The sequence below is a fragment of the Mirounga leonina genome, unplaced genomic scaffold (assembly GCF_011800145.1).
Source record: "Mirounga leonina isolate KUSES-001 unplaced genomic scaffold, KU_Mleo_1.0 Mir_165, whole genome shotgun sequence".
Taxonomy (NCBI): Eukaryota; Metazoa; Chordata; class Mammalia; order Carnivora; family Phocidae; genus Mirounga; species Mirounga leonina.
Window position 1 is genome coordinate 56496711 of NW_023270415.1, and position 26290 is coordinate 56523000.

General features: G+C 34.6%; 1 protein-coding gene across 3 annotated transcripts in view; it reads right to left on the reverse strand.

Annotated features, from left to right (window-relative positions):
• The window catches only part of CSMD3 (CUB and Sushi multiple domains 3), a 1201062-nt gene that overhangs the window by 22353 nt on the left and 1152419 nt on the right, over window positions 1–26290 (reverse strand). For all 3 annotated transcript variants that reach the window (XM_035011782.1, XM_035011781.1, XM_035011780.1), the window contains 5 exons: window positions 24659–24835; window positions 14566–14745; window positions 12850–13023; window positions 9148–9321; window positions 7964–8037 (listed from right to left, as the gene is read on the reverse strand). In XM_035011782.1, coding sequence (XP_034867673.1) covers window positions 7964–8037; window positions 9148–9321; window positions 12850–13023; window positions 14566–14745; window positions 24659–24835 — 779 coding nt within the window. The remainder of the gene's footprint in view (window positions 1–7963; window positions 8038–9147; window positions 9322–12849; window positions 13024–14565; window positions 14746–24658; window positions 24836–26290) is intronic.

Here is a 26290-nt window from a genome sequence, read left to right on the forward strand (position 1 = left end):
ACTTGTGCTCTCTATCTCTCTGTCAAATAAATAAATAAAATCTTTAAAAAAAAAAAAAGAAATGCATATTCTGGGAACTTATCCCAGACCCACTGAATCAGAAACTCTGAATGGGGACCAGCAATCTATGTTTTAACAAGCCCTCCAGGTGATTTTAATGAACAATAAAGTTTGAGAACAACTGATATAAAAGTAGAAAAGAACATGATGAGAAAATGTATGAAGGTTAAAATATACATCATATAGTTTAGGAAAAAGTACATTTGATTGGTTGGTATGGATAAGTTCACACAGTGAGCTGGGAAGCTGGGGAGGCGGGGAGGGTAAAGTGGGAAGCGGTAAGATACAGCAAAAAAAGAAAATAGACCCCAGAGTAATGTGTATGTGGCTTTAACTCTGAACCTGATCTTGCTTGAATGAGGTATATCCCCTCTTTAAGACTTATCCTATAAATAAAGATGATAATATTATTTGTCTTGAGATTTATTTTAAGCATTAAATTAAGTCAAAGATAAATGTAAGAATCAATTTCTGAAGGGTCTCAAATGGCAGGCTTTGGCATTTGAAATCTTTTTTTAATGAAAACATAAAGTTGCTAAAGCTCTCAGAGCAAGTAAAATTTGTGTTGAAAATTAAATTAGCCACTGCATAAAGAAATTACTAAATAAAAAGAATGACCAGCAGTAATTATAATCATGAAGCCAACACTACCATATTACATTTGAATGGATAAAAGCTGAATTAACTTGTGGCAGCAGACTTGGGAAGGATGTTGTTTACTCAAACTACATTACAAGAAGAAATTATTTATTAAATGATTACAGCTGGAGGACAAGGTGAGGGATATTTAGTGTCTGCCATTTCAGCCTTCCCCAGCAATTGGGAGTCTGAGAATGATCAGTCATCCTCTTAGCATGTTTCACAAATACCCTGTTTCCTTCCTTCCCAGTTAGTTCCTACTCTCACCTGCTAAAGCAACATGAGGCTAAGCTTAAAATGACATAATTTGACCCAAGATTCCATTTGGACCTTGAGAGTAGCTAAATGCTACCATTTCTCATATTCTCATTATCACCCAGAGTTATGCTATATCACAAACATTCAATTCCAACTGTCACTCTCTGATAGCAACCTTTATTCTTCCAGTTATCTTACGTTTTGTCTTCCAAGACACCCTCACCATACCTCTGAGGAGATCTCTTACCCCCTTGACAACCCATTTTGTCCAGGGCCACTATACTGATCAACTCCAGGGAGCACTGTTTACCCTGTATTCAACATAAACGAAGTCCTTCAAATTGTGCTCCAGAGCACGCAGTTCAGTTATGCAACAGGGCGCCACATATTTTGACTTTCTCATGTGGACTAGATTGTGTGACTGATCATGTAGACTTTGCACTTCTGTTCTTCAGCCAAACTGGTTTTACAAAACCCATTACCTCTATCAATCCAGCAATCCAGCAATCTAGTTTAGGGTAGATCTCAGTTAATGCTTGCCACTTTCTACCCATAAATCTCCGCTCATTCAATCTACCACCAAATACTGATCATTTTACCTCCTAACTCTTAAACTGTCCCCTTCTGTCTCTCCACTTATACATCCTGTTTTAGTCTTCAATATCTTTTCGACAGGTTTGGTTCTCAAATTTTAGCGGATATCATAATCAGGACTTACCAGAACACAAATAGATGAGCCTCCCTTGAAAGTTTCTGACTTGGTTGATCTGGGGGAGGCCCAGAATCTGTATTTCCAACAAGTTCTTAGGTCATACTGCTGCTGCTTGGTCAGCAATCACACTTTGTGAACTAATGTCATAATTATAATTATAATAATCATAACTACAATCATGATAATAATCTAACTTGTTTCCATTACTCCAGTCTTGACCACATTAATTTTCCACATAAAGTCAGAGCCTTAGCATTCTCTTTCTTAAAATCTTTACTGTCAACTCACCCATAGGATAAAGTTACATTGTGTTAAGTTGACGATAAAAGCCCCTATAACCATGGGGCGCCTGCCTGGGTGGCTCAGTTGTTAAGCATCTGCCTTCGGCTCAGGTCATGATCCCAGGGTCCTGGGATTGAGCCCCGCATCGGGCTCCCTGCTCAGCGGGGAGCCTGCTTCTCCCTCTCCCACTCCCCCTGCTTGTGTTCCCTCTCTCGCTGTCTATCTCTCTGTCAAATAAATAAATAAAAAACCTTAAAGAAAAAAAAAAGCCCCTATAACCCGACCACAGCCCATCTGTCTAGCTTCATCACTGACCACTTACTTTTACTCAAATTGTGCTCATATAGTACTGAATTTTTGTAGTTCCCTTAATGCATGCATATTTTCATGCTGTTTACCCTGCATGGAATGTCTTTCCTAACTTTCTTTTCCTAGATATTATCCTAAAAGATTTAGCTCAGACATTTCTAGGAAGGTTTCCCTGCAGAAACAGATTAGGAGAACTTTCTTTTACATGCTCCCTTAGCAACTTTCAAAGTTACCAGTGTTATCGTCTATCCTATGAAATCTTCCACACACCAGAGGTTAGTTTCTCTAGACTAGGGACTGTGTTACTCACCCTTGTGCACAAAGAACTATCAAAAATGTTGGATAAACTGAAGGAGTGGGGACTAATAATTTAATACAAAATCATTTGATTACTTAACTTAAAAAAGATTTAACATGCCTATAGTTTCTTAAAGAAGAGTGATATCCCTTCCATACTTTACATAGCATGAAGCAAAATCACTGTTTATTCTTTGAAGCATACATTTGGGTTACTTCATTAAGTAACTTGATGTTAATAAGATATAAGAAATATGTTGGATTACATAGCCTTTGTTTTTACTTGTAAGACTTTTTTCCTTATTTCTGCAAACTTTTCTGAAGTCATCATAAATACTGCTTTAGATATTAATCAGATACCAGAGAAGTAATATTTATTTAAAATTTTTCTATATCTCAGTAACACATATAATAACTATTTTTGTCAAATTCACAAATATTTATACCAAATATCTAGTATACCTAGAATTAAACAAATTTAATAATGGATTAATTTTCTGTTCAGAGTTTATTATAGTTAAATCAATTACCAAAATTTTCTCCAAATATCAGTGCATTAATAAATACTTTTTCAATTATAAGACCACTTAATACCATATCTTATATAGCTGTCCATCCTTTTCCAACTTGTGATGATAGGTCCTTCTGATTCTAAATTAACTTCTAACATGCATAATATAATTTGATTATTTGTAGAAAAAAATAATTTTTCATTATCCAACTCAAAAACTTCATGGAAAAATAATTCATTACAATTTTCCCACCAATAATTACCAATAAAAGGTGCTCTGTATAACCAATTATATATAATGCAAAAATACTGAATATTATTTTTATATCAGGAATTAAAAAACATCCATTTAAAGTTTTAATTGCAGTCAATATTTAAATAAAAATCACTTTAAGTTGGACCCAATTAGCATGTTTTGTGCAAAAGCATTATAAAATTATAAGACATGTCTATTTAGTAAATATAATTTATCTTCTTTAACTATTTATTTTATTTTTTTCTTATTTCTTTATTTTAAATGTTATATCTCAGTTCCTAAGCCATGAAGTTTAGATAGCTAATCAAGGCATAATAGACATTTTGTATATATTTATTTATTTTTATTTTTTTAAAGAATTTATTTATTTATTTGACAGAGAGAGAGAAATAGCAAGAGTAGGAACACAAGCAAGGGGAGTGGGAGAGGGAGAAGCAGGCTTCCCACCAAGCAGGGAGCCTGATGCGGGGCTCAGTCCCAGGACCCTGGGATCATGACCTGAGCCGAAGGCAGACGCTTAATGACTGAGCCACCCAGGTGCTCCACATTTTGTATAAATTTAGAATATTCTAAGTAAGATCTTTCTCTTTCATGATGTTTCATAGCAAATGACTTTTGCTCTCCTAGAATTTTCATCATTGTATTTATTTGTGTCTGATTTTTAACATCACAAATTAAATATATTTGTTTAATACATATATATAGCATACATATATTTTATATATATGTAAAACTAAGAATTCACAATTTATATGCTTCCTCTGTAGTATATTTTAACAACCATTTTATATTTGTATTTTTTACTATGTGTTTATATTAAACATTTTACCCAAGAAAAAATGAAGTAGCTTCTAATAAAAGACATACATATATTTTGATTAATAAAATAGATGTACAAAGGCAAGATCATAAAAATGAAGGGAGAAAACATATGCTTATGATAAGATTCAAGGAAGTTTCATTGAGCATCAGTTTTAGCCCTGAGTTTCCTGGTTTAAAAAAAAAATAAATTTTAAGATATCCTATGAGTTTGTATTTAAAAAAATTATCAGATTTTAATTAAAAACACTTGATTTTATGGGATTTTTTATTTAAAATTAATGTCATATTCATCATTTGAAAGCAAGAAAAATACTATGTAACATATTTGTCCCATTCAATGTACGTATCTACTAATTTAGATTATAAACTGGAAATCATACATCATCACCATGGTTATTTTTGTAGGCTAAAAATCTTACTGTTCAGTATCTTGGTGTTACACATCTAAGAGTCAGATTAAAAACATTTTGTATCTATAATAACTTTAATGTAACAAAAGTCCTAACTCCTAATGATGGGTCTTCCAAACCCTCAGCTCAAGTTAAAGAGTGATACAGCAGTTAGTGAAATACGTGTGTCTGGCATTTACCCCATAATTAATCTAGATGTTGTATCAGTCATTTTGACAGCTACTCGCTTCACTACCCATCTATTTTTAGCCAAAAATTATTCCAACTTACAATATTTTGGATATTATAGAAATTATGTTGAGTACTTTTTTCAACACTAGAGTTTTTGTCATCTCTAGCAACAGGTAATATATCCTTATATGTTAATAATTATATCTATGTCCAAAAATCTAAAACCTATATAGAAAAAGAGTGAATAAACATATTAAAGGAAAAAAATCAAGAAAATGATTTGAGTGCCTGTGTAATTCATAACTTTCCCCTCTCTTGTCCCTCCCAGAAGTGAGCTCTTATAATTTTATTTAAGTCACTTCTGACCACCTGATCAAATCAGAGGTAAATACAAGAGTTGAGACCTTCTGATTCTCTCTCTCTAGAAATCTGGAACTGAGATTGAGACAATTAATCATTTTCCGTATGTGGCTGAAAGATAAATAGAAAAATGCACCCTTAGTCATATGGCCAATTTGCAAAGAAAAAACAAAGTAGGCAAACATAGAGTAGTGGAAAAGACTGAGTCCTATTGTCCAGTTGCTAGATTCTGGGCTTGATGGGTCTCTCCTAGATCCCTTTTCTTGGGGTCTTTGATATAACTGCACATGGCTTGTAATGCTTCTAGGCTTAAGCTAGCTCAAATAGCTTCTCTTAACTTGCAAGTGAAAAGTTTGTCTCAACCAATAAAGATGGCTTTTCCAGGATTCTATTTGAAATCTACCAGTACATTAATATTAGCTAGAATTATATAAACTTTTAAAATTTCCATTAGCTCTGTACAGATTTAGTAAATATATTTAGTGTATATTTATTATATATATTTATTATATATATATACACTAAATATATTTAGCATATAAATATATTTAGTGTATATATATATATATGCACAAACCAGTCATATGCATGTAAGAAAGTTGATGTCCCCAATTTAACATACTCAGTATTATCATTTGTGATTTTAATAAAGATTAATGTAATTATATAGAGTTTATCATATTTGAAATCTAGTCTATTCATATTTATCTAAGTAGAATATGATGATCCAATGCATGTTTTTTTTTTAAAGATTTTATTTATTTATTTGAGAGAGAGAGAATGAGAGAGAGTGAGTACATGAGAGGGGGGAGGGTCAGAGGGAGAAGCAGACTCCCTGCTGAGCAGGGAGCCCGATGCAGGACTCGATCCAGGGACTCGATCCAGGGACTCCAGGATCATGACCTGAGCCGAAGGCAGTCGCTTAACCAACTGAGCCACCCAGGCGCCCGATCCAATGCATGTTTATTAGTCAAATAATATGCTTTCAGGGTTAGGTTAACTTTGGGATAACATTTTTCAATGGTTATAATAGACCTCTTACAATGCAGAGTTAATGATTCTATTCATTTCATTGAATGACTGTACTAAATTCATTCTTACTCATTTCCATTCCCATTATTTCAAAGGTTATGTATTAGAAAGGACTCATACTCTTCAGAAAGTATTTTAGAAGCAGGATTGCTGTACTTTTTATTTTTGAAGACAACACAATGATACACAGGTATGTAAATGATCTCGCTTCCAAAGTGACATCACTAATTTAGACGAGGCTAAAGTTAACTTGAATTTTAAAGTCAGGGTTGTCAAGACAAAGGAGAGCTGGTCTGTCCTACCAACCTCATTGGTCAGCCTTGGTATACGAGTCTTGCTATGTCATATAAATAATACTAAGCAGCCAAGATGTTCCCAGTGCCTTTGGTTTAAATGCAAACTCCCTCCCAGTGACAGTTTCTATGGACTCACATGGTATTTTGGTAAGAGGGGGGAAATGGGAGCATTTTCAAATTCTTCTGTACAGTTAAGAGAAAACTGGTTCAAATGAAAATTTGTACCTGGTCCCCACCACCCTAAAATTTCTATTCAGAATACTCAAAATCAAGGCCTTGTGTGTGGCTGAACCCTTCAGCCACATTTCTCGGGGCACCCTTCCACGAATGGCAGGCCGTAAGCCCTGCTAGCCAGTATGAAAATCACCTGGTTTAGTGCACAGACACTAACATCAAAATTCTGTATTCTCTCAGGATATAGTCACTGACTTACTCGGTGATCTAAGCCAAGTCACGTTCTGTTCCAGTTTCTTCTTCTATAGGATGAGAACTAATGCTCTTTAACTAGTTGTCCATTTTTCAGGATTTAGATCAATTGATAAACCTTTTATAAAGATATGAATCTAAAGTTTTCTAAAAACACTAACATAATGGAGACTGAGACACCTTTTTTACACTTTTGTATTATGTAGACAGGCCTGAGGCAAACCAGAAGAATTGGAAATGCTATCAAATCAATGTTCATACTGTGCCTGAACTGTAGATAAATGGAAACTATTTTTAGCAACAAAAATATGGCACCTTTGATGAGTACTTCCTTTTGAAATGGATGTTTTTCAGGTTCCCACTGAATCTCACACAAAATAGTACAATTTAGAAAACTCTGCAACACAAGGCAATTGGGTAATGTGTATATTGGCTATTTTCTCGTGGAGTCAGTATGCACTTTGGCTCCCCTAAGGGCCCTGTAATGAAAAACTTGCTGAATCTCTACATAAAATCTAAATTAGAAAAAGAGAAAATAAGAAAGTCAGCCACACATGACTGGGCATGTTGAAGAATTCCAATGTAACAATCCAACTATTGTGTAACAATAGGATAAATTATTTTCTCAGAAATTTCCCATGTCAGTGAAAATGTTTAAAAATATTTTAGTATTATACACATAAGATAAACATATTTTAGTCTAATTGCTTTATTGAATAACCACATTTTTATGTTTGCTAACTCTTTAACCTAATTCATCTTTACTTTTCCTCACTCCCCCACATCCTCCTTTAGAATTTACTCATTTACCCCCTCATTTCTTCCTACTTAACACTCTCTTATGTACTAGCTAAACATATGGATTTTCCTAGGCTCACAGCTGTCTTCAATTTTTCTTTTGTTTTATTGTCATGATCATTTAGGCTATTCTCTTAAATCACATTTTTCTTCTCCTAATTTCCTTCTACGCTTTTGTTGCCTTTTACCTTTTTTTATATGGTTATGAATACAGATATAAGCATGATGTTTTCTGTTTCTGCCAACATGATTATATGCACATGAATCAAAGAAGGCTTCAATCTAGTTTTATACTGAATAGAAATATTTATTTAAAGTACTCACTTGAAATCCAAATGTATTGTTCTGAGATCCGTGCCTTGGGACTCCTGGATTTTCACATGAGGTACGGGTGGGTTCTAAAAATGAAGATTATAAGCATAATGTTCCTTTAAAATTTGTAATTATATTTAAATGTATATTTCTCGCATACAAAACAATTTTGAGTGATCTGAGCCTTAATGAAAAGGACTATGGGTAATAATAAAGAATATAAATCTAATAGCGTCTCTCCATGGACAGAAGTCTACTAATCTTAAAGCAAGAATTCAGGTACACTGCAATTTACATGAATTATGCAATTCTTGAACTTTGAGCCCTTCTGATGTAAAAGCACTTGACATCCAACTTACTCTGTGGATAAAAAGTTAAGGAAAAATGAAGGATATGAAAAAAGAACATGTATATTAAACATTTGCTCAAGGACTTTGTTAAATTATAATCTCAGGTAGGATAATATTCCCCTCAAGAAGTAAGAGTTTTTCCAGAAACAGGACTTAGTTATTTGCATTTTTCATGGATACCTGTAGGAGATCCAGGCATTAAAATGGTAAAACTAGTAGTGTCTGAGTTGGCTAGTTTGTATGACAGATTATTTGGTTGGTTTACCAAATGTGGCATTTAATTTAAGACTACAGAAATGTGCTTAGGGCCATTTTGATGTCAATGTATTTTTTTCTTTTTTTTAAGTAGTCTCCATGCCCAGCAGTGAGCCCAATGCGGGGCTTGCACTCAGGACCTTGAGCTCAAGACCTGAGTTGGGATCAAGAGTCGGATGCTTAGCTGACTGAGCCACCCAGATGCCCCGTCAATGTATCTTTTTTATTAATTTTTGGAGCAAGTTTAATATCATATGACTATGACTCATTAACTATAAGAATATATACAAATGTTAGTACTTAAGCTATTAATCTGACAACCTTTTTCTTTTTCATTTTACTGATAAACAAGAAAATTACTTCGACTGTTTCTCTGGGAGTTTTAAATGCTAAATACAACTTTATATGTTTTAACAGTATTCATTTTCAATGCCTTCTAATTGCTTCTATATTCTACATTTATTTTTCAAATTTAGCCAACTATAGTTTGTAGGGCAGAGAAAATAATTAATACATTCATACTAGTAATACATTACTAGGATCTAGTAATTCCAAAATTACTGAGAATAATCAACCTTTAATTAATATTACCTATGCAGTGAGGTGACGAGCCACTCCAAGTGCCATCTGCCTGACATATTCTGGTGCTTGATCCCACTAGTATGAAAGGAGAACTGCAGCTAAATGAAACCTCTGACTGGTATATAAAGCTTTTGCCTTCTCTTTTCCCTTGGGCAGGAATACCAGGGTCACCACAAAACTTTGCTGGAAATGAAAAGAAAGATATTTATAGCAAAGATTTAGGATTCATCAGATGAACAGTTTAGAAAAATGATGAAAATAACTGGAATACTGAACTAAAGTGACATGTTATTCATATTAATGTATCCCAAAGAAATTTTTTTTAGCTTTTGTCTAAGTGATAAATACTGAATGTACAGCTCAGCATAATATTGAAAAGAAGTCTGATTGAGGTGTTTTCCACTTAGTAGGCCACCTTAATAACTATAGAATTTTTTGTATTTTTGTTGCTGTTTTGTCTTGACCAGAATCAAACCACACATTTGTATAAATTGGTTGCAAAGTTGGAGTATGCTTCTGAAAAGGCATGTGATTCACAGAAAGCTCTGTCAGAAAGAGCCAGCCCATAATGGTCTAGGTTGTACTCTCCAGATTGCTCTGTCTTTTTATATGTATATAACGGAAACACTTATTTGTTCTGTTGTAATCTGTTGAACACTCAAGCACATACCCCAGTGTTTTATTGTCTTCCTCTTTGTAATATTGTGGAGGATTTTCAAGAGTTTTTTCTTTTTTCTTTTTTTTTTTTTTTAAGATTTTATTTATTTATTTGAGACAGAGAGAATGAGAGAGAGAGCACATGAGAGGGGGGAGGGTCAGAGGGAGAAGCAGGCTCCCTGCCGAGCAGGGAGCCCGATGCGGGACTCGACCCCGGGACTCAGGATCACGACCTGAGCCGAAGGCAGTCGCTTAACCAACTGAGCCACCCAGGCGCCCTCGAGAGTTTTTTAAAGACTAAAGAAGCCCAGTAGAGTCCAAATCTATAACAAACCAAGGAATCTCAAAGTTCTACAACAATTATTGAAAATACCATCTTGACAGAATTTGTAAACAAATTGAATACATTATTCCATTCAACATAGATTTCCTAACAACTAAAAGAACCTATTCTAAGACGTTTTAGGCACTTAGACTTATCAGTCAACAAGCTGGAGCATGTGTAGCCTGTTGGAAGGAAGTGGAAGCTGGAGCAGAGTGAGCATGTAGAAGTGTAATAGGGTCAAATCTAGTAGATAACCTACACAAAGGTATCATATGCTTTCAATTCGTTCATTGTAGTAAAAAAATACATAACATACATTGACCATTTTAACCATTTTTAAGCATACTTGGTTTTTAAATTTGCAGATTCAGCAGCTAAAAGCTTATGCCCCTAATAAGGCAAACAAACAGTAACATCCAAATGTTTTTAAGTATAAATGCTCCCTTAGGGTGGTGCATCCTCCAAACCAAAGATATTTTTGAGGTTTGAAAGGAGACCTCTAACTGGATAGGACATCGACCTGGACAACAGGAATAAACCAGGAATGTTCCAGACAAACAGGAATGGATAAATACCCTAATAACAAAATACCTTAGTCTTAAGCTCAAGGTACAAAGAAAGACCCTTTCAGAAATTCAAGACTCTAGGAGAGACCTGAATTTTCAAACCTCTTTTTAGGAACTTTTCATTCTTTTTAAAACAGTTAAAGTTAAAAGTAATTATGAAATAAATATTCAACAAAATAAATTTAGGGTAAAATTTCAGAGTAAAGCAATACAGGTAAAATAAACATGTGTTTAGTGTGTTCAGCATTTCCTAGATATTGTAAATCTTTGTGCTACGAGCCATAGAACATCAAACCCCAGAGGCCAGGATCTTCATCTTACTAATCTTTGTGTCTCTAGCACATTTTGAATTCAATGGCTATTTCCTCGGTGAACATTATCAATGGGCATTTCAGCTTAGCAATCATTTTTATTGCCAAATTACTTAGTAACCTACCTCTGAAGTGTTTATCTTGCATATTTCTGCTGAGTCATTCCTCTCAGAATCTTATCTTTATTCAACAAAGAAAAGAAAGGAGGGAGATGCAACCACATAAACTCCTCAATCTTGCTCCCTGCCTGCCCCTCACTTCCTCATCATCCCATTGTTTTCTATCTGTAGCGTTTCATGTCCTAAACCAAACAACCTATTGGTGTCTAGTTTAGAGGCTTAAGACACAGGATCTATTTTCAAAAGGTTCCAGTTCACAATGACATAAACTTTAAGATAAAAGGATATACTTTGAACAAAATGAAAGAGAAAAGACTTTCCCTTCTATAAAGTCCCTAAAATGAATGAATTTGGCTATTCAATGGATAACAGCATTATCTCTTTAGTCTACCTTCTCTGAACTGGAATTCATACTCTAATTTAGGGGCAGTGCAACCATAGGCCATATAACAACGTAGCTGGTGTCCTAAATGATGACAGGGTCACACAGTGTCCTTACAATTTGATTCCTCTCTCTGAGCCCAAGTGTCATTATCAATTAAAATGTCATGAGTAAACATAGAGTTCTGTTATGTGTAGTAGAAATCATATATGTAAAGCAATTTGGACAAAGTGATAGTTATAATTCAATGTCAATAGTATTTATTATTATTTGTATTTTAATAGAGCCAAAAAATAAAACATCCTATCCAAGATACTTCTTGATTGAGACTTTCCTAAATGTATCAAACAAACATGAACTCATCTCTGTAAATCTCCTCATCCCTATCTATTCTGAAGTAGCTGTAGAATATCTAGTCTTATTTAGAACACATTGGTCTTTTCTAAGATGATCCTTAGCATAAAACAGAATTTTAAGAGACAATTTGTGTGACATCAATCTTGAAGTATGGGGGGATAGTAGTATAACATGAAATCAGGAGAGAAGAAGACAAATGGCACAGAAGCCCATAGGCAATTTGGCTTCCACTGTAAATGAGAAGACTGGAGGGTTCCAAGTCATGTCTTCAGTTAGATCTGCCTAACTTCAAGGCCATGGGGACAGGTGGAGTGTTCTTCTACCCCATGCAGGGAAAGGAGGGAAGACTAGAAACAGGATTGCCCATATCATGTGCTACAATATTTTGTGTAAAACACAAAGCTGACTTTTATTTTGTTTGCAATCTTCCAAATTAATTTCGAAGTGACACTTGCTGGAATATATATTATAAAGTGACCTCTAAGAAAATATCACTCCCTCTTCTCCATGCTTACCTGAATCATTTTAGGTATAATCACAAGCATTATCATGACAAATAACATCATAAGAACTTGATTTGAATGACCATGTAAAGTAACATAGATTTATTGTGGAAAGAAATTTGGGAGTAAATTAGAGCATTCAGTTGAAACAAACTGGACAAGAATAAGAATACTTTTCCAGTAGTAGAGTTAATCTTAAAGGGTTTTTAATTTGAGAAATAATTTTTTAAATAAGTTTGCAAACAAAGCAGGTTAGCCTAATATTTGGAGTCAGAGCAGAAAGAACATAATAGTTGGATTATAAGAAAAATATCTACACTGGTAAGTGATTTCCTGTTGAATTTTAATTATGCCTCAGAATGAGCTTTATCAATCTCATATTTGTTCTAGCAAAATCTGAGAATTTTAAGTAACAGCAATAATCTCAGTCAAGGAGTTCCAAGAGAGTGGAAATGGGAAAATACAATTTTAAGTATAGAAATTATACTTACGTAAGCACTGTGGTACTTCCCCACTCCAGGTACCATTTCCTACACAGGTCAGAACAGCAGGAAAGGATAGTTCATAGCCTGGAGAACAGATGTAGCTAATACTAAAGCCCCAGTCAAAATTTGTTCCTTCCAACCTTCCATTAGAAATCTGGGGAGGAGTTGGGCAGGTAACAGCTGCAATTACATTAAAAGCAATTAGACACAGCTGTTGAAATATCCCGGGTGTAAAAAAAAAAAAATCATCAGAAGAAGCGTATGTGCTAATTTAACCTTTTGGAGGACAATATGGTGTGACATGTTTTATTGTCCTGGTAGTAGTCCTGAAACATCCCTGGAATTAATCCCTCTAGGATGCGACTATTTCTTGGCAACATAATGGCTACTGGTTGTCAGAGATTCTCTTAGAAAATAACAAGCTGCCTGACCTCTAAGGGAAGCAAATAGAGGGTGACCTTCCATCTAGTATACTGTAACTGATAAATTATTGGTTTTATATAAAATTATTTTTCCAATGACCTTTAGAGAGACTGAAGATCAGGGCTGTTTGGCTATATATAGTGTCAACATTGTAGCAAGGAATTTGCAAGTAATTCTGTGACATTTGGAAACAATCTAGATCAAGTATCTCATTAAAATACCCAAATTGGTTCTATCAACCACTTAAATTCATATGTTAAAATTTACTGTAGGGTTTTTAAATAAATTATTAAATGTTTAAACACTTATTTTAAAATTTGTTTTAAGTTGGCTTCAAGCAGAGATGGGTAAGATAACATGACAGAGATGAAGGGAAAAAGAAGGGTACACATTGCAAAATCTAAAAATGAGCAATGATTGTGTTTTTATGAGTAGCAACATACATGAATAATTCTTGGAGTTACATTACCATTCTCAGAATCAATTAATGATGTATGAAATAACTTCTAAATATAAAATGTATGTTCATATATTTTCATACATTAAGTGTATATATACAGTGATCTGATTCAGAAACAGTATAATCAAGAAGAAAAAGACACATGTTGAAATTATTCCTTTTGTTAAACTGGTCAATTCACAGATGTTTAGAAAGACAACTGAATGAGAAATATCAGTATAATTATAAAATAATAGAAATGGCTTGACATCAACAGTATTCCATAAATTATCAGAAAAATTTGCAAAAAAATATAAATATATCTCCAGTGGAAAAATAAATAGCATAAAGTAGCAAATTTATGCCCATATTGACTACAAGATTAATTCTAGATTGTATTAAGAAAGATGTTCTTTTTTTATGAAGAGTTAGTTTTATAATTCAGTATGATTGTTCTCAAGTTATAGAACTTTTTTTTCCCATCTTTGAATTGTTTGAACCAAGTGGATCATCAAATTAAAATTCTAATTCATTAAGGTTATATTCTCTTTTAAATATTCACTAATAAATATAAATAATGAAGGTGAGTACATACCAGAGCACATGATATTTTTGTTGTTTTGGTTGTACTAAAAATCATTGTCATTACTCATAAGATATAATATTTTTCTTGAAATATTATTTTAAATTCTATATGTTATTTTCTGTATGATTTTAAAATAAAGACAGCAGTAGTCAATTTTCAGTATCAGAAAAAAGTGAAACAATACAAAAACGCTATTTAAGCTTACTTAAAATTTTCATATTAAAAAGTAAATATACAGCAGTTATCACTTATAATATTGAAGAAATTATCATACCTCTACAAGTTGGCATTACTCCACTCCACGTGCCATTAGTTGTACAAGTCCTAATTCTGGAACCGTTCAATTCCATTGTATAGCCTGGCTGGCACATGTATGAGATATTTTGTCCAACCACATAATCATCTCCATATCTCAGTCCATTGGCTGGTATACCTGGGTCTCCACAACTGATTACTATCAGTATTGGATTAGAAGAGCAGATGGTTAATGTGCCATTTAATGGAGAGAAGTAGTAAGCATATGGCATACATAATATATAAGCAGGGAAAAATAGTTACTGTGTTCATTTTTAATCACAAAACATAAGCATATTTAAACGACACACTGGCAATTCCTGATTATACTCAGGTATGCTTATTACAGATTCTATGCATGTGGTTCAGAAACTGTCATTTAGACTCTGAAGAGGCTAGGTTAATAAACTAGTATACTGTAAGGAACTCTGATGCTGTAACCTCTTTTAATCCGCCTTAGGGGATCATGGAGAAGTCATCCCATAGAATCTAGAATCAAGATTTCTTTTTTTTTTAAAGATCTTATTTACTTATTTATTTGACAGAGAGAGACACAGCGAGAGAGGGAACACAAGCAGGGGGAGTGGGAGAGGGAGAAGCAGGCTTCCCGCCGAGCAGGGAGCCCGATGCGGGGCTTGATCCCAGGACCCTGGGATCATAACCCGAGTTGAAGGCAGACACTTAACAACTGAGCCACTCAGGCGCCCCTAGAATCAAGATTTCTAATATAACATTTGAAATCTATGTATTCCCATATATGGTGACTGAAATCTCTAATCTATCAGGCTTGGTGGACTGAGAGCATATTATCGGCATAGTGTCACTCAGCTGGATATTATAATAGTTTGGTTTTTTTTTAGAGTGTGTGGGTATAAGCATAAGTGGGGGGTGGGGGGAAGTAGGAGGGGCAAAGGGAGAGAGAGAATCTCAAGCAGGTTCCACACCCAGTGCAGAGCCTGACTCAGGGCTGGATCTCCTGATCCTGAGATCATGCCCTGAGCCAAATTCAAGAGTCAGATGCTTAACCAAATGAGCCATCCTGGCACCCCCATCATAGTTTTTAATTAAAATAATGCTAGGTTCAAAAAGAATACTTCCTATTGAATAAATGAAAGAATGAATAGGCTATAAAATATGAATCTATTACATGCAGGGCAGGATACATGATCTGTGGCAATGAAAATGCCATAGCTAGGGACAGAGAAATCAATTTACCATTTTCGCCAACTCATTGCCAACTCAAGTGAAAGAATGACCTCTAAGAAATTGCAACCTCCACTCTGGGAGGCATTTACTTTCTGGATTGGGGATCAGTGAGAAGCTTACATAAAGTTTTACTAAATATGCCTTGTTGTTGCCAGCCCAAGACAGGGAGAGCTGCTGCCCTGTTCTGCTCTAAGACTCTATAAATATACCCAACTCCTACCTATTTCATGCTTGCACCCAGGCCCCCACAAAGGGGTGGAAGACAACTGCAATGTGAACCTCCCTCTGTTGATGACACTATGGACTGGCTGGGCAGAGAACATCAGTGGCCCCAGAGTAGGAGTGGGAATGGGGAGGTCAGGCAAGGCTCACGGTAGGGGGTGAATGGTCTGTAACCCATTTTAGGAAGACAGGGAGGCAGAGAGGCTGACTGTGCATGAGCAGAGGCTCCAAGTCCTCAGCACATGCTCCACTGTCCCAGTAGACTTCACTTAACAAAATACAAATTTAAAGTTGAAATTAAGAATTTTAAGACAACAAACACAGAGCATTACATCCAGCACTGGACCCTTTTGAGCATGAGGTTCTATCAACTTTAGTAGCTCATAAAGTTAGCTCTGGTTACATACATAATATTATCATTTAGAATGCCACACCAAAAGTTTCAGAAAGACTTGAGACAGTAGAGAAAAGAGAAATAATTTTAAATACCATATTTAATAATAAGGCATAACAAAGATTATATGTAAGCCACGAAAGCATTTGCTGTTTTGAGGTACATGATTTAAGCTTGCTTTGGGCAAGGAATTGTCTAAAAGCTTTCCAGCAACTAAGAGAAAAAGGAAAATACAGAAGGTTACACTATTTATTTTCTGGAGATTAAAAAAAAATGGGGTTACTTGCCTTTTAGTATCTTTTTTTTTTCCTTTTAAATCTTTTTGTTCATAAGAGGGTAAATAATTTCATCAGGTAAATCTGGGCTATATTCTCTCATTTTTACTTGTAATTAATTCTTCAGCAAAGACTCCCTGATCATCTCATGGGTGCCACCAGGATGAGGGATCAGATTAGAGAAGTATTTTGGAGATCTAGGGTCAAAGACTAAAAGTAGATTAAGGTATGGAAGACCTTAATAGCACTTCAATTACACTGTATTAATTAATTTACCATTAAAAATTATGAATGTCAAGATTTCTTTCATATATTCTAATCTGCTAAGCCTAAGAAGTTTTAAGACCATGAATAATGGCATTTAAATTAAAGAACAATATTCAGGGCACTTCACCTGATAATCCTCAGAGCCCTGGAGACAGTTTGCTGAAATCACACTCATTGAGTGTTTCTGTCTGACTCCTAATAAGAATTTTGCATATAGGATAATTTTTGTTCTTTTAATTATTGCAGAGGAAACATTTTTTTTAATTATACAACTGAGTTGAATAGGAAATCAAATCCTGCTTCTTTACCAGGAATGTCGTTTTGAAATTTCAGTTCTGAAATTCTGTTTCAAAATTTACAACTATATCAAAGTGAGTATTAAGGCTTCCATTTATTTTGTTTCATTTTACCTTCTGTCTTTTTCTATTTTTAACCTACATCCCAATTAAGAAGAGGGAAATTAAAGAGCACACCTACAAATTGTTGTTGTTTTCTAGGTAACAGTTTGCCGACTGAGACAGAACCCTGGCAAGAAAGCAGAGCTAACCTGATCCTAAGGCACAATGAGGTGAGATGCAGCCAAGGAAAGAGAGGACAGAGGGGTTATTTTACAAAGAGGCACAAGGGAGAGTTTGCACATTGAGGCAGCATCATGAATGAAATGCCTGACAACTGCAGCTTCACAAGGATTTGTTTGGTGGCTTCCTAGGGAACCAAAGGCCAGTCAAAGAGACAGTTTCCAATAGCAACAGTCTCTGTAAACAGCACCTGCTCCACACGTCAATTCATTTACCACCAGTTTGTTTTTGGCAACAAAAAAGAGGCTTTTGGTCTTTTCGGGCAAAACCTTAGAATAGTGGGTCTTTAGGGTTTTATCCTAAAATTCAGAGACATCAGTGCATGACGACAGAATGCTGTGCTTCATTGCAAGAAAAATTTTTTCAAAGGTCACCAAAACCCCTAAGCTCACACGTGCGCACGTGCGCGCGTGCACACACACACACACACACACACACCCCAATAAACTCCAGGAAGACGATTATCTTGTCTCTTTTCTACATTGTTATATTTTCAGGGCCGAGTCTAGTGCATCACTCATTATAAAAGATTAAGTAAATATTTGTTTAAAGAATAAATATGTGAATGATATGTAAGGAATGATTAGCTAAAATTCTCAAAAAATATACATTGTTTTAAAGGTTTGACCTTGTTTTTCTGGGAGGTTTTTTTCTTATTAGCTTCTATCATGCAATTGATGCCCATGTGGCATTGTTTATGATAAGCCTAAGGAGATAATCTCTATGCTAAAAATAAAACATAATTGTGGTAATTCTAGTCTATGCCACTTCAAAACTACTTTCTCTTTTAACTTCTTAAGTGAGAATGATAAATACGCATTTTTAAATAAAATAGCATCCCATTGCTCACACTTTTATTCCCTTACATGGATATACATGCAATATAGTTTATACAAGTAAACTCTGGATGTTTGAGTTAATCTCATTGTTTTTCTATTAGAGACAATGCAACAATGGACATTCTCACTCAGACATAATTACACATTTGCTTTTCCATGTTTCAGGCTCATAAAATAATTCTACTATAGCAGAACAAAGTACCAGAAAGGTGGTCATTTCTCTGATAATGCTTCTGGTTTTATATAATCTCCCAATTCAAACACTGGTTTCCTTTTTAGATCTCAGTGCTAGATTTTCTCAACCTCAACCTTGGTACTACTGACATTTGGTACTAATTAAATTTAAATGGGGGGGCTGCTTTATGCGTTGAGGATGTTTAGTATTGACCTCTACTCCCCAGAAACTGATAGCACACTTCATTCAGCCACACTGTAACAGCCAAAAATATCTCCAGACATTGCCAAATATCCCCTGGGAAGCAAAATCACCCCTGCCTGAGAACCACTAACACTGAGAGATAGCTCCCTCTCCTTGAGATTTAGATGATTTTTTTTTAGCTTCACTTTAGCCAGTTTCATGCTGGGCATATCTTTCCCAGCGTTCTCCTGCGTGAGAGTAGTTCCATCTCCCTGAACCATTCTTTACCCCCCCCAAAAAAAAAATTAAAAAAAAAAAAAGAAAGAAAAATCTTTGAGAACTCTAAGTTTGGTAACAAAGATCCAGGAAGGACCATTTCTGTCCTGCTTATTGGAACAAAAGCCTCAGATTCATTTATCACTGGATCTGACTGAGTATGCTGTCCTTGGCCCAAATGACAAGACCTGCCAGATACAGGGCATTAATCATTTTGGAAGGAATCCTAGTGGGCTAAAAAAAAAATTCCAAGAAACAAATGAATGTACTTCTTTTCAGCACTGAAAGCCAATCCTTACTGCACTTGACAAGCCCTGTCCTGATGCAGATTGTATCTTCTTCCCAAAATACTATGTGCACTATGTGCCTTAGGTATCAGAGGTGGTTCTGCCTGTTAAGACATCAAAAGGTAAGGATCCTATACTACATTTTTAAATGAGTATTTGCTTGTGCTTCATTTTTAGATATCTTCTCTCATTCTCACCATCACAGAAAAGAACTTCACCAAATTTTATAATCAGAGTACTTTTATGAGCTTCTTGGTATTACAGCAAATATCTTTTCCTTCCAACTTGGTTTAATTCCATGGATGTTTCTCAACATAATTCCTCTGCCAAAGTGTGCGTGATGTTTGGATGCATGAGCTTGATCTCATGATATATTCTTTTACCTACTCAAGACAAAACTAGTTTATGTGGGGGAAGCTTAACGCTCCAGAACTGGCAGTGGGTTCAATAAGGACCTGTCTGGAGAAGAGGGAAAGAGTTCTTGTTTGTGAGGCATCTTTTAGAGAAAGATTAATTAAATATGCAATTTCTCAATTCATTTATAATCTTAAGCTGGCTGAATATTAGCAGGTAGAACTGATGTGAGGGAAATTTCACCCTTTTACCAACATCTCTACTCTGGCTGGATATGGAAGGGGGAGGAAGGGGACAATAACATTATTAAATTATGTTTATTCCAAAAGTGTTTCCAAAAATCATGAACAAGGCAATTTTACCCATGGGATTGGACTGTGTTTAAGAACAGAAAAGGAATGTGCGTGTGTGTGTGTGTGTGTGTGTTTCTACCTGCCAGTCAAACAAATGAAGGTACATTTGCAAAATCACGCTGGTGCAAAATACTCAAAAGGGTGAAACCGCTTGGAATATCGATGCTATTTCACTGGCCTATGAAATATTAGAGACCAGAGACCTTACTAACTGGACTCTTTATTCTCAGTTCCTAGGAAAGTACCCGAAAATAATAGATTTTATGTAAATGATTTTTTATTAACTGAATCCATAAGTAGTCCAATTACCTCATATAACCACATTTCTGTATTTTTAGATAAAAAATAAGCTGCTATAAGCTAAAAAATAAAATTATATTCTAAAAATTAGATCACCACTCTGATTTTCACTATGCAAGAGGAACTAGTTTCTAAAGATAAGCCCAGGAAAAAAACAGACTGACCAAAATTTTATTTTAAAAAAAGTAGAAAAAATCCAAATAGAATTTAATTCTTTTTATTTTACTTTCACCATAACATTATAATGGATAATTCATTCACCTATATTTTAAGGGCTTTATTAATTTCCTCAAGGGTCTCTGTTAATTCATATTCAAATCATCCTGTATTGAAACATTTATCATATCATCTGTCTTGGTGATTTTGTCTCTTTCAGTTAATATTATTCCAATTCTAGCAGATCCACTTTGTCATTGATTATGTATATGATTCAACACTAGCTTGATTCACATTTCCTTTGACTCATCACATCAAAATATTTCATCTCTTGCAAGATTTGCAGATTTATTATTAACATATATTTGCACTGTATGTTTGGACATTCATCTTGAGACAAACAATAAAATTATTGACAAGATATATAGAGGAAATTGTAATTTTAAGCAGAAAGGCTTGTTGAACAAAAATAAATCTTACAAATGGTCAACTCATTAAGAGATGATATAACTCTGTAGAACTCAAATTGGTAAATGCCGAGAAATTGAAAAAAATTAGAGAAGAGTAGGCTATAAATTAATGAAACAATTCCACATGCATTATAAGTAATATCTTACATTTATGCCTTGTGAAATATGCTTGACCATTCTAGTGAAGACAGAAAATAAAGCAAGAAAACAAAGAGAAGGAAAAATACAAAAGGAGGGAATGAGACGAACTTGAGAAAATTGCTTCTTAGGTCAAATAGACGTGTTTAAGTCTTAGATCCTATATATACTAACTGTGTTACCATGAGGAAGACACTTGTGTTTCCTCTGTAAGATACCATTTCTTCAAATGTGAAACAGAAAGTCTAATGGTATTTATTTCATAGATCTGTTATTAGAAATAAGTGAGAGAATTTGTGTAAAGTACTTAGCACAAATCCTAATGACCAATAAACACTCAATGATAGATATTATTCTTTATGAGTAAAAATAATAACAATTTGACTGGAAAGAAAAAAAAGGGAAGCTTTGTTTTGATTAGGTGGGTTTGCCAAAAACTGCTGGTTTGGTTTGGAATATTAGTTTATGCATTTTACATTTTCTTTATACGTAATTTAATTCATTTCAAATTCTTATTTAGGTCCTCATGTTTAGATGCTAAAAAAAAAAGGTGCCTACAAAAGGCAATTATATTAAATCAAAATTTATTATAAATATTTATTATTCAAACTTAACCTTTCTGGTATATATAGGAAATAATTAAATTGAAAGGAAAATTCCATCCATGTATGAGTAGAAATAACTGTTCAGCAGTGGGCTCTGACAGTAGTCAGTCAATTAAATATTTTGGTACCTCAGTTTCCTGATCTACACGTGCAAGTCTATGATACAATCTCTTCCAGGTCCAAAATTACATGGTTCTTTGAATAATGTGTTTAAATTGACTTCCACTGCAAATTAATGAGAAGAAATCTAAGACAATGGTTCTAATTCAGTTTGATCACCACATATAAGCATTATGAATATGTTAGGTTCTTTAATTATAGAAGTTTAGCCCATTTTGATTTCCATTGAAACCTCTCTCTGTGCTCCTCTTTTAGGGATATTTTTGTTTTCGCTTTTGGTTTGGATTGCTACTGGGCTATTGGCACTTTTTTGCCTATAAAGTGAGTCAACTGTTACAAATTCTCAGTTTTTAATTTAATAGTGATTCATCATTTAAAAGCTAATGCTTGAAATACCTTATTTAACATAATGTTTCTCCTTGAAGAACTGACATAAGGAAAGAAATTTTCTTTATATTTTTTTATATGTTATTTGTAACCAATCTGTCTTGAATTAGGTGATTTTAAACTTGATTTAAAGTTTCTAGGGAAAAACGAAGACAATTCAATTAAATGCAATTTGCAGTCTCAAAAACTGGAGTATGTTTATTTATCTTTACTAAAATTGGAAAACATCTTAAATAAAAGACTTAGGTATTTATCCTTGACTAAATTAAATTGTTATTCTTTGTGGGGGAAAAAAAAAAGATGTGTTATTCAGCAAATTTCCTTTACTCTGAATATACTCATTATTTCAGTCTTTTTGATAACTGTATATTAAATGCATGCTATCTTCCAGAAACTATGAGCCCTGTTATCTACAAAATTACCAGCCCTTTCTACAAGCATTTTAAAATGGAATGAAATTATAAGTCATATAAACTCATAGTTAAAATAAAACTCAAATGAGATATTTCAGTCAGCCAACAAGTAATTACTTAGTTACTCTTGTATATTCAGTTCTGTGCTCCACCCTAGAAAGTCACTGAGATAAACAGATCTGGTTACTACTGCCCTATGAAGTTTACGGTTTAGCAGTATAAGCTATTGCCTTTGGTGGGGGCGGCGGGGAGTTATACAGCATGGAGAGATCCCTTTTAGCTAAAAGGGATATGAGGAAGCAGTGTCTTGAGAAGGCCTAACCAAATGTGTCATTTGAACTGATGATTAAAAGACAGCAGGATACAGTTCTAAAGGCTCAAATGGGGTAGTGTAGTATGGAAACAGTAAAGCATATTTGCTAATTGTTAGATCTTTCGGTATCACAAAAAAAATGAGACATGTGCAAAGTAAGCAAAAGGATTTCTTTTCTTCAAAGTGGAGAAATCAGGGAGAATTTATTCTCCATTTGACAAAACCAGAAAAAAAGAAAGAAAGAAAAACAAGGTTTCATCAGGCAGCAAAGCACAGAGGTACAGTGATCCTTGAGAGACAGAAAACGAGTGAGTCCTGCAATTGCCCCATCTTACTGCCTTAAGAGAATTTTCAGGCTTTGGTACAAGGAGAAAAACCCCATGTAGAGCCCAGCTGACTCGCTGAGTTGAAAACACGGATCTGGAGAGTCAGGAGACAACAAAATGGGTAGAGTTTGAGAGAGAGTACCAGAGAGGACATGCACAGGAAAAAAGAGAGATCTAGGGAGAGAGCTCCTTGAGTATTCATCAAAATTCATCAAGTCTGTGAGGATCTGCCCAAGGTCAGGTAAAGAATTACCCAAAAGATTAGAATTAACAATATCTGGGGCTGACATAGGGCCAGGAAAATTACTTTTTCCTGACTCCAATCAACACCTGGCCAGTGTTTTGCTATTATAGATGTAGCTCATATGTTCTATTCAGCGCTTATTTCAATAGTCTCCTAGCCATGGTCTGCCGTCAACTGTGAAGAGACACCATACACATGAGGCACCTCAACAGCCCGGTCATTGCGCACAATCTTTACAGGCAAGACAGTAACTATGAGCGGCTTTCTCCAGCTATGCAGATAGGACATGACATGACTTTGATGGCATCCTCCTCTGGGGTGATTCATTTGAGCCAGTCACTCAGGAAATACAAACACTCACAAAAGAGCTTAATAAAAGGAATGAGTCATTGGCCCACACACAGTATAAGGCTTGTCTTTTCAGTGAAATTTCTGGGAACTATGAGGTCAGCCAAGGGCCGCTCCACCACTGACACTGTTAAGAATAACTATTGACCTTCGCCACAGCATAACGTTAAAAAGAAAAGAAAAAAAGAAAAAAAAAAAAAAAAAGCCCAGTACCTTTTTGAGTCTTGGAAACGACATGTTCCTCATTTACAAATTTTAAAAACCAAGTCAGTTATTGATGTGTGTTAGACTGACAAAATAAATTTGTTTTCTTTGTATATTTAATCTGGATTACAGCTGATAATTAATCTCTGTTCTTTTTTTTTTTTAAGATTTTATTTATTTATTTGAGAGAGAGAGAGAGAGAGACAGTGGGAGAGGGAACACAAGCAGGGGGTAGAGAGAGAAGCAGGCTTCCCGCGGAGCAGGGAGCCCGATGCGGGGCTTGATCCCAGGACCCTGAGATCATGACCTGAGCCGAAGGCAGACGCTTAACGACTGAGCCACCCAGGCGCCCCTAATCTCTGTTCTTAAAAAAACTGTTATATTACATTTAACAGCACTGATTTTCTGGGATTCCTCTTTCCTCTGCCAATTGCTGTACCTTGGTAAGTCAACGGATTCTTAAGGTCACTAGTGTGCCTTCTAACTATAACACAACTACCATCTTTTAATTGGAAAGACAATACCAATATTCACAACCTTGCCTGGTTTGATTAATTTCAAAACACACACATACACGTTTATATACTCCAATATTTTTCACATAACTAGTGATCGTTTAAAATAAGAAGAAGAAACCTACTTGTACAGTTAGGCAAAGTTCCAGACCATGTTCCATTCGCTGTGCACTGTCTGACGGAAGGTCCAGAAAGGATATATCCCTCCATACAGGAATAAATAACTGAACTGGAAAACGTGGTGCCATCAATCCGAAAGACTCTTCCATTGGCTGTCGTTCCTGGGTTGCCACACTGTACAGCTATAAAACAAAACAGGTCAGAGTATATATTAACAATGGTTTCAGAATTCCTCTCACAAAAAATTAGTGACTAAATGATTGTTTCAAATTATCCAAAGGAGCTGGAAAATTGTCTGCAATAAGCATTAAATTATCTTTTATAAATAGTTGAAATTCAAGATGAATTTATATTGGCTCTATTAGATTAATAATTACTGGGGTGCAAATCATATAACAGATTTTTTTTTTTTAAGACTTTTGTTAGTAGCTTTGGTAAAAACTTTACAAAATAAAGTAATTACTTGAATATTGCCTTTGGGTACTACAAAATCTTCCAAAGAAGGATTATAAGAGTGTCTGCCTAAAAAGCAACTCATGTAAAATTGCAGTAGATGTTAACAACAAGATGCAACAGAGATTTATTATAATTATACCTGTAGGAGGATAGATATAAAATAAACAATTTAAGTATTATAAACATCCATGTATATTTTTATTTATGTAAGTATGTAACTGATTTGCATTACAACTTTATTATCTCTATTTCTGGGCCAAGGTGTACAAAAAATAAACTGAATAAAAACCAAGTAACTAAATTCTAGGAATGTTTTGCATTAAGTTTGCAACATATCGTAAACAACAGTCACAAATGCCTTATATGATTAATTATTCTGTATTATGTTTAACTATTTGCCATTAATGCCATAAGTGAATTTTTAACAATATCTTAAAAGCAAGCCTTTGTCAAATGTCATACTAAATTTTGCTGTAGCATAAGAAGGTATTTTAGTACTTTACAGAATTTATGGCTTTCTTTATGAATAAGAAATGTAATTACAGTTTCAGAAGTACTACCTATATTACTCTCTGCATCTTAAATACTCAATTTTGCCATTCCTTTGTATGTTTGTGTGCATGTGTATTAAGGAAATGTACACACTTCATACATATACAACAAAGTCAAGCTCCAGGTAACATTTTCAGGAGAACATATGATATAGTGAACATTTTTATCTCTTGTCAAGAGTAACTCCTCTCTTCTATGTTCATTAGTACCTGCCTAAAATAACAATCTGGTCATATTTATTTGTTATGTACCATGACCCTTGACACAACACAAGAAGGATTTGAAAAGCATTAGCAATATAGTTATAATATACTCTAGCTTATATATACAACTGTGTACATTGGTCCAGTTTTTTAAAAAATTCCAATTAGTTAACATACAGTGTAATCTTAGTCTCAGGTGTGCAATTTAGTGATTCAACACTTCCATACAACACCCAGTGCTTATCACAAGTGTTCTCCTTAAGCCCCATTCCCCCACCTCCCCTCTGGTAGCCATCAGTTTGTTCTCTATAGCTGAGTCTGTTTCTTGGTTTTCCCCCCTTTCCCCCCTATGATCATTTGTTTTGTTTTTTAAATTCCAAATATGAGTAATATCGTATAGTGTTTTTAAGATAAATTTCTGGAAGT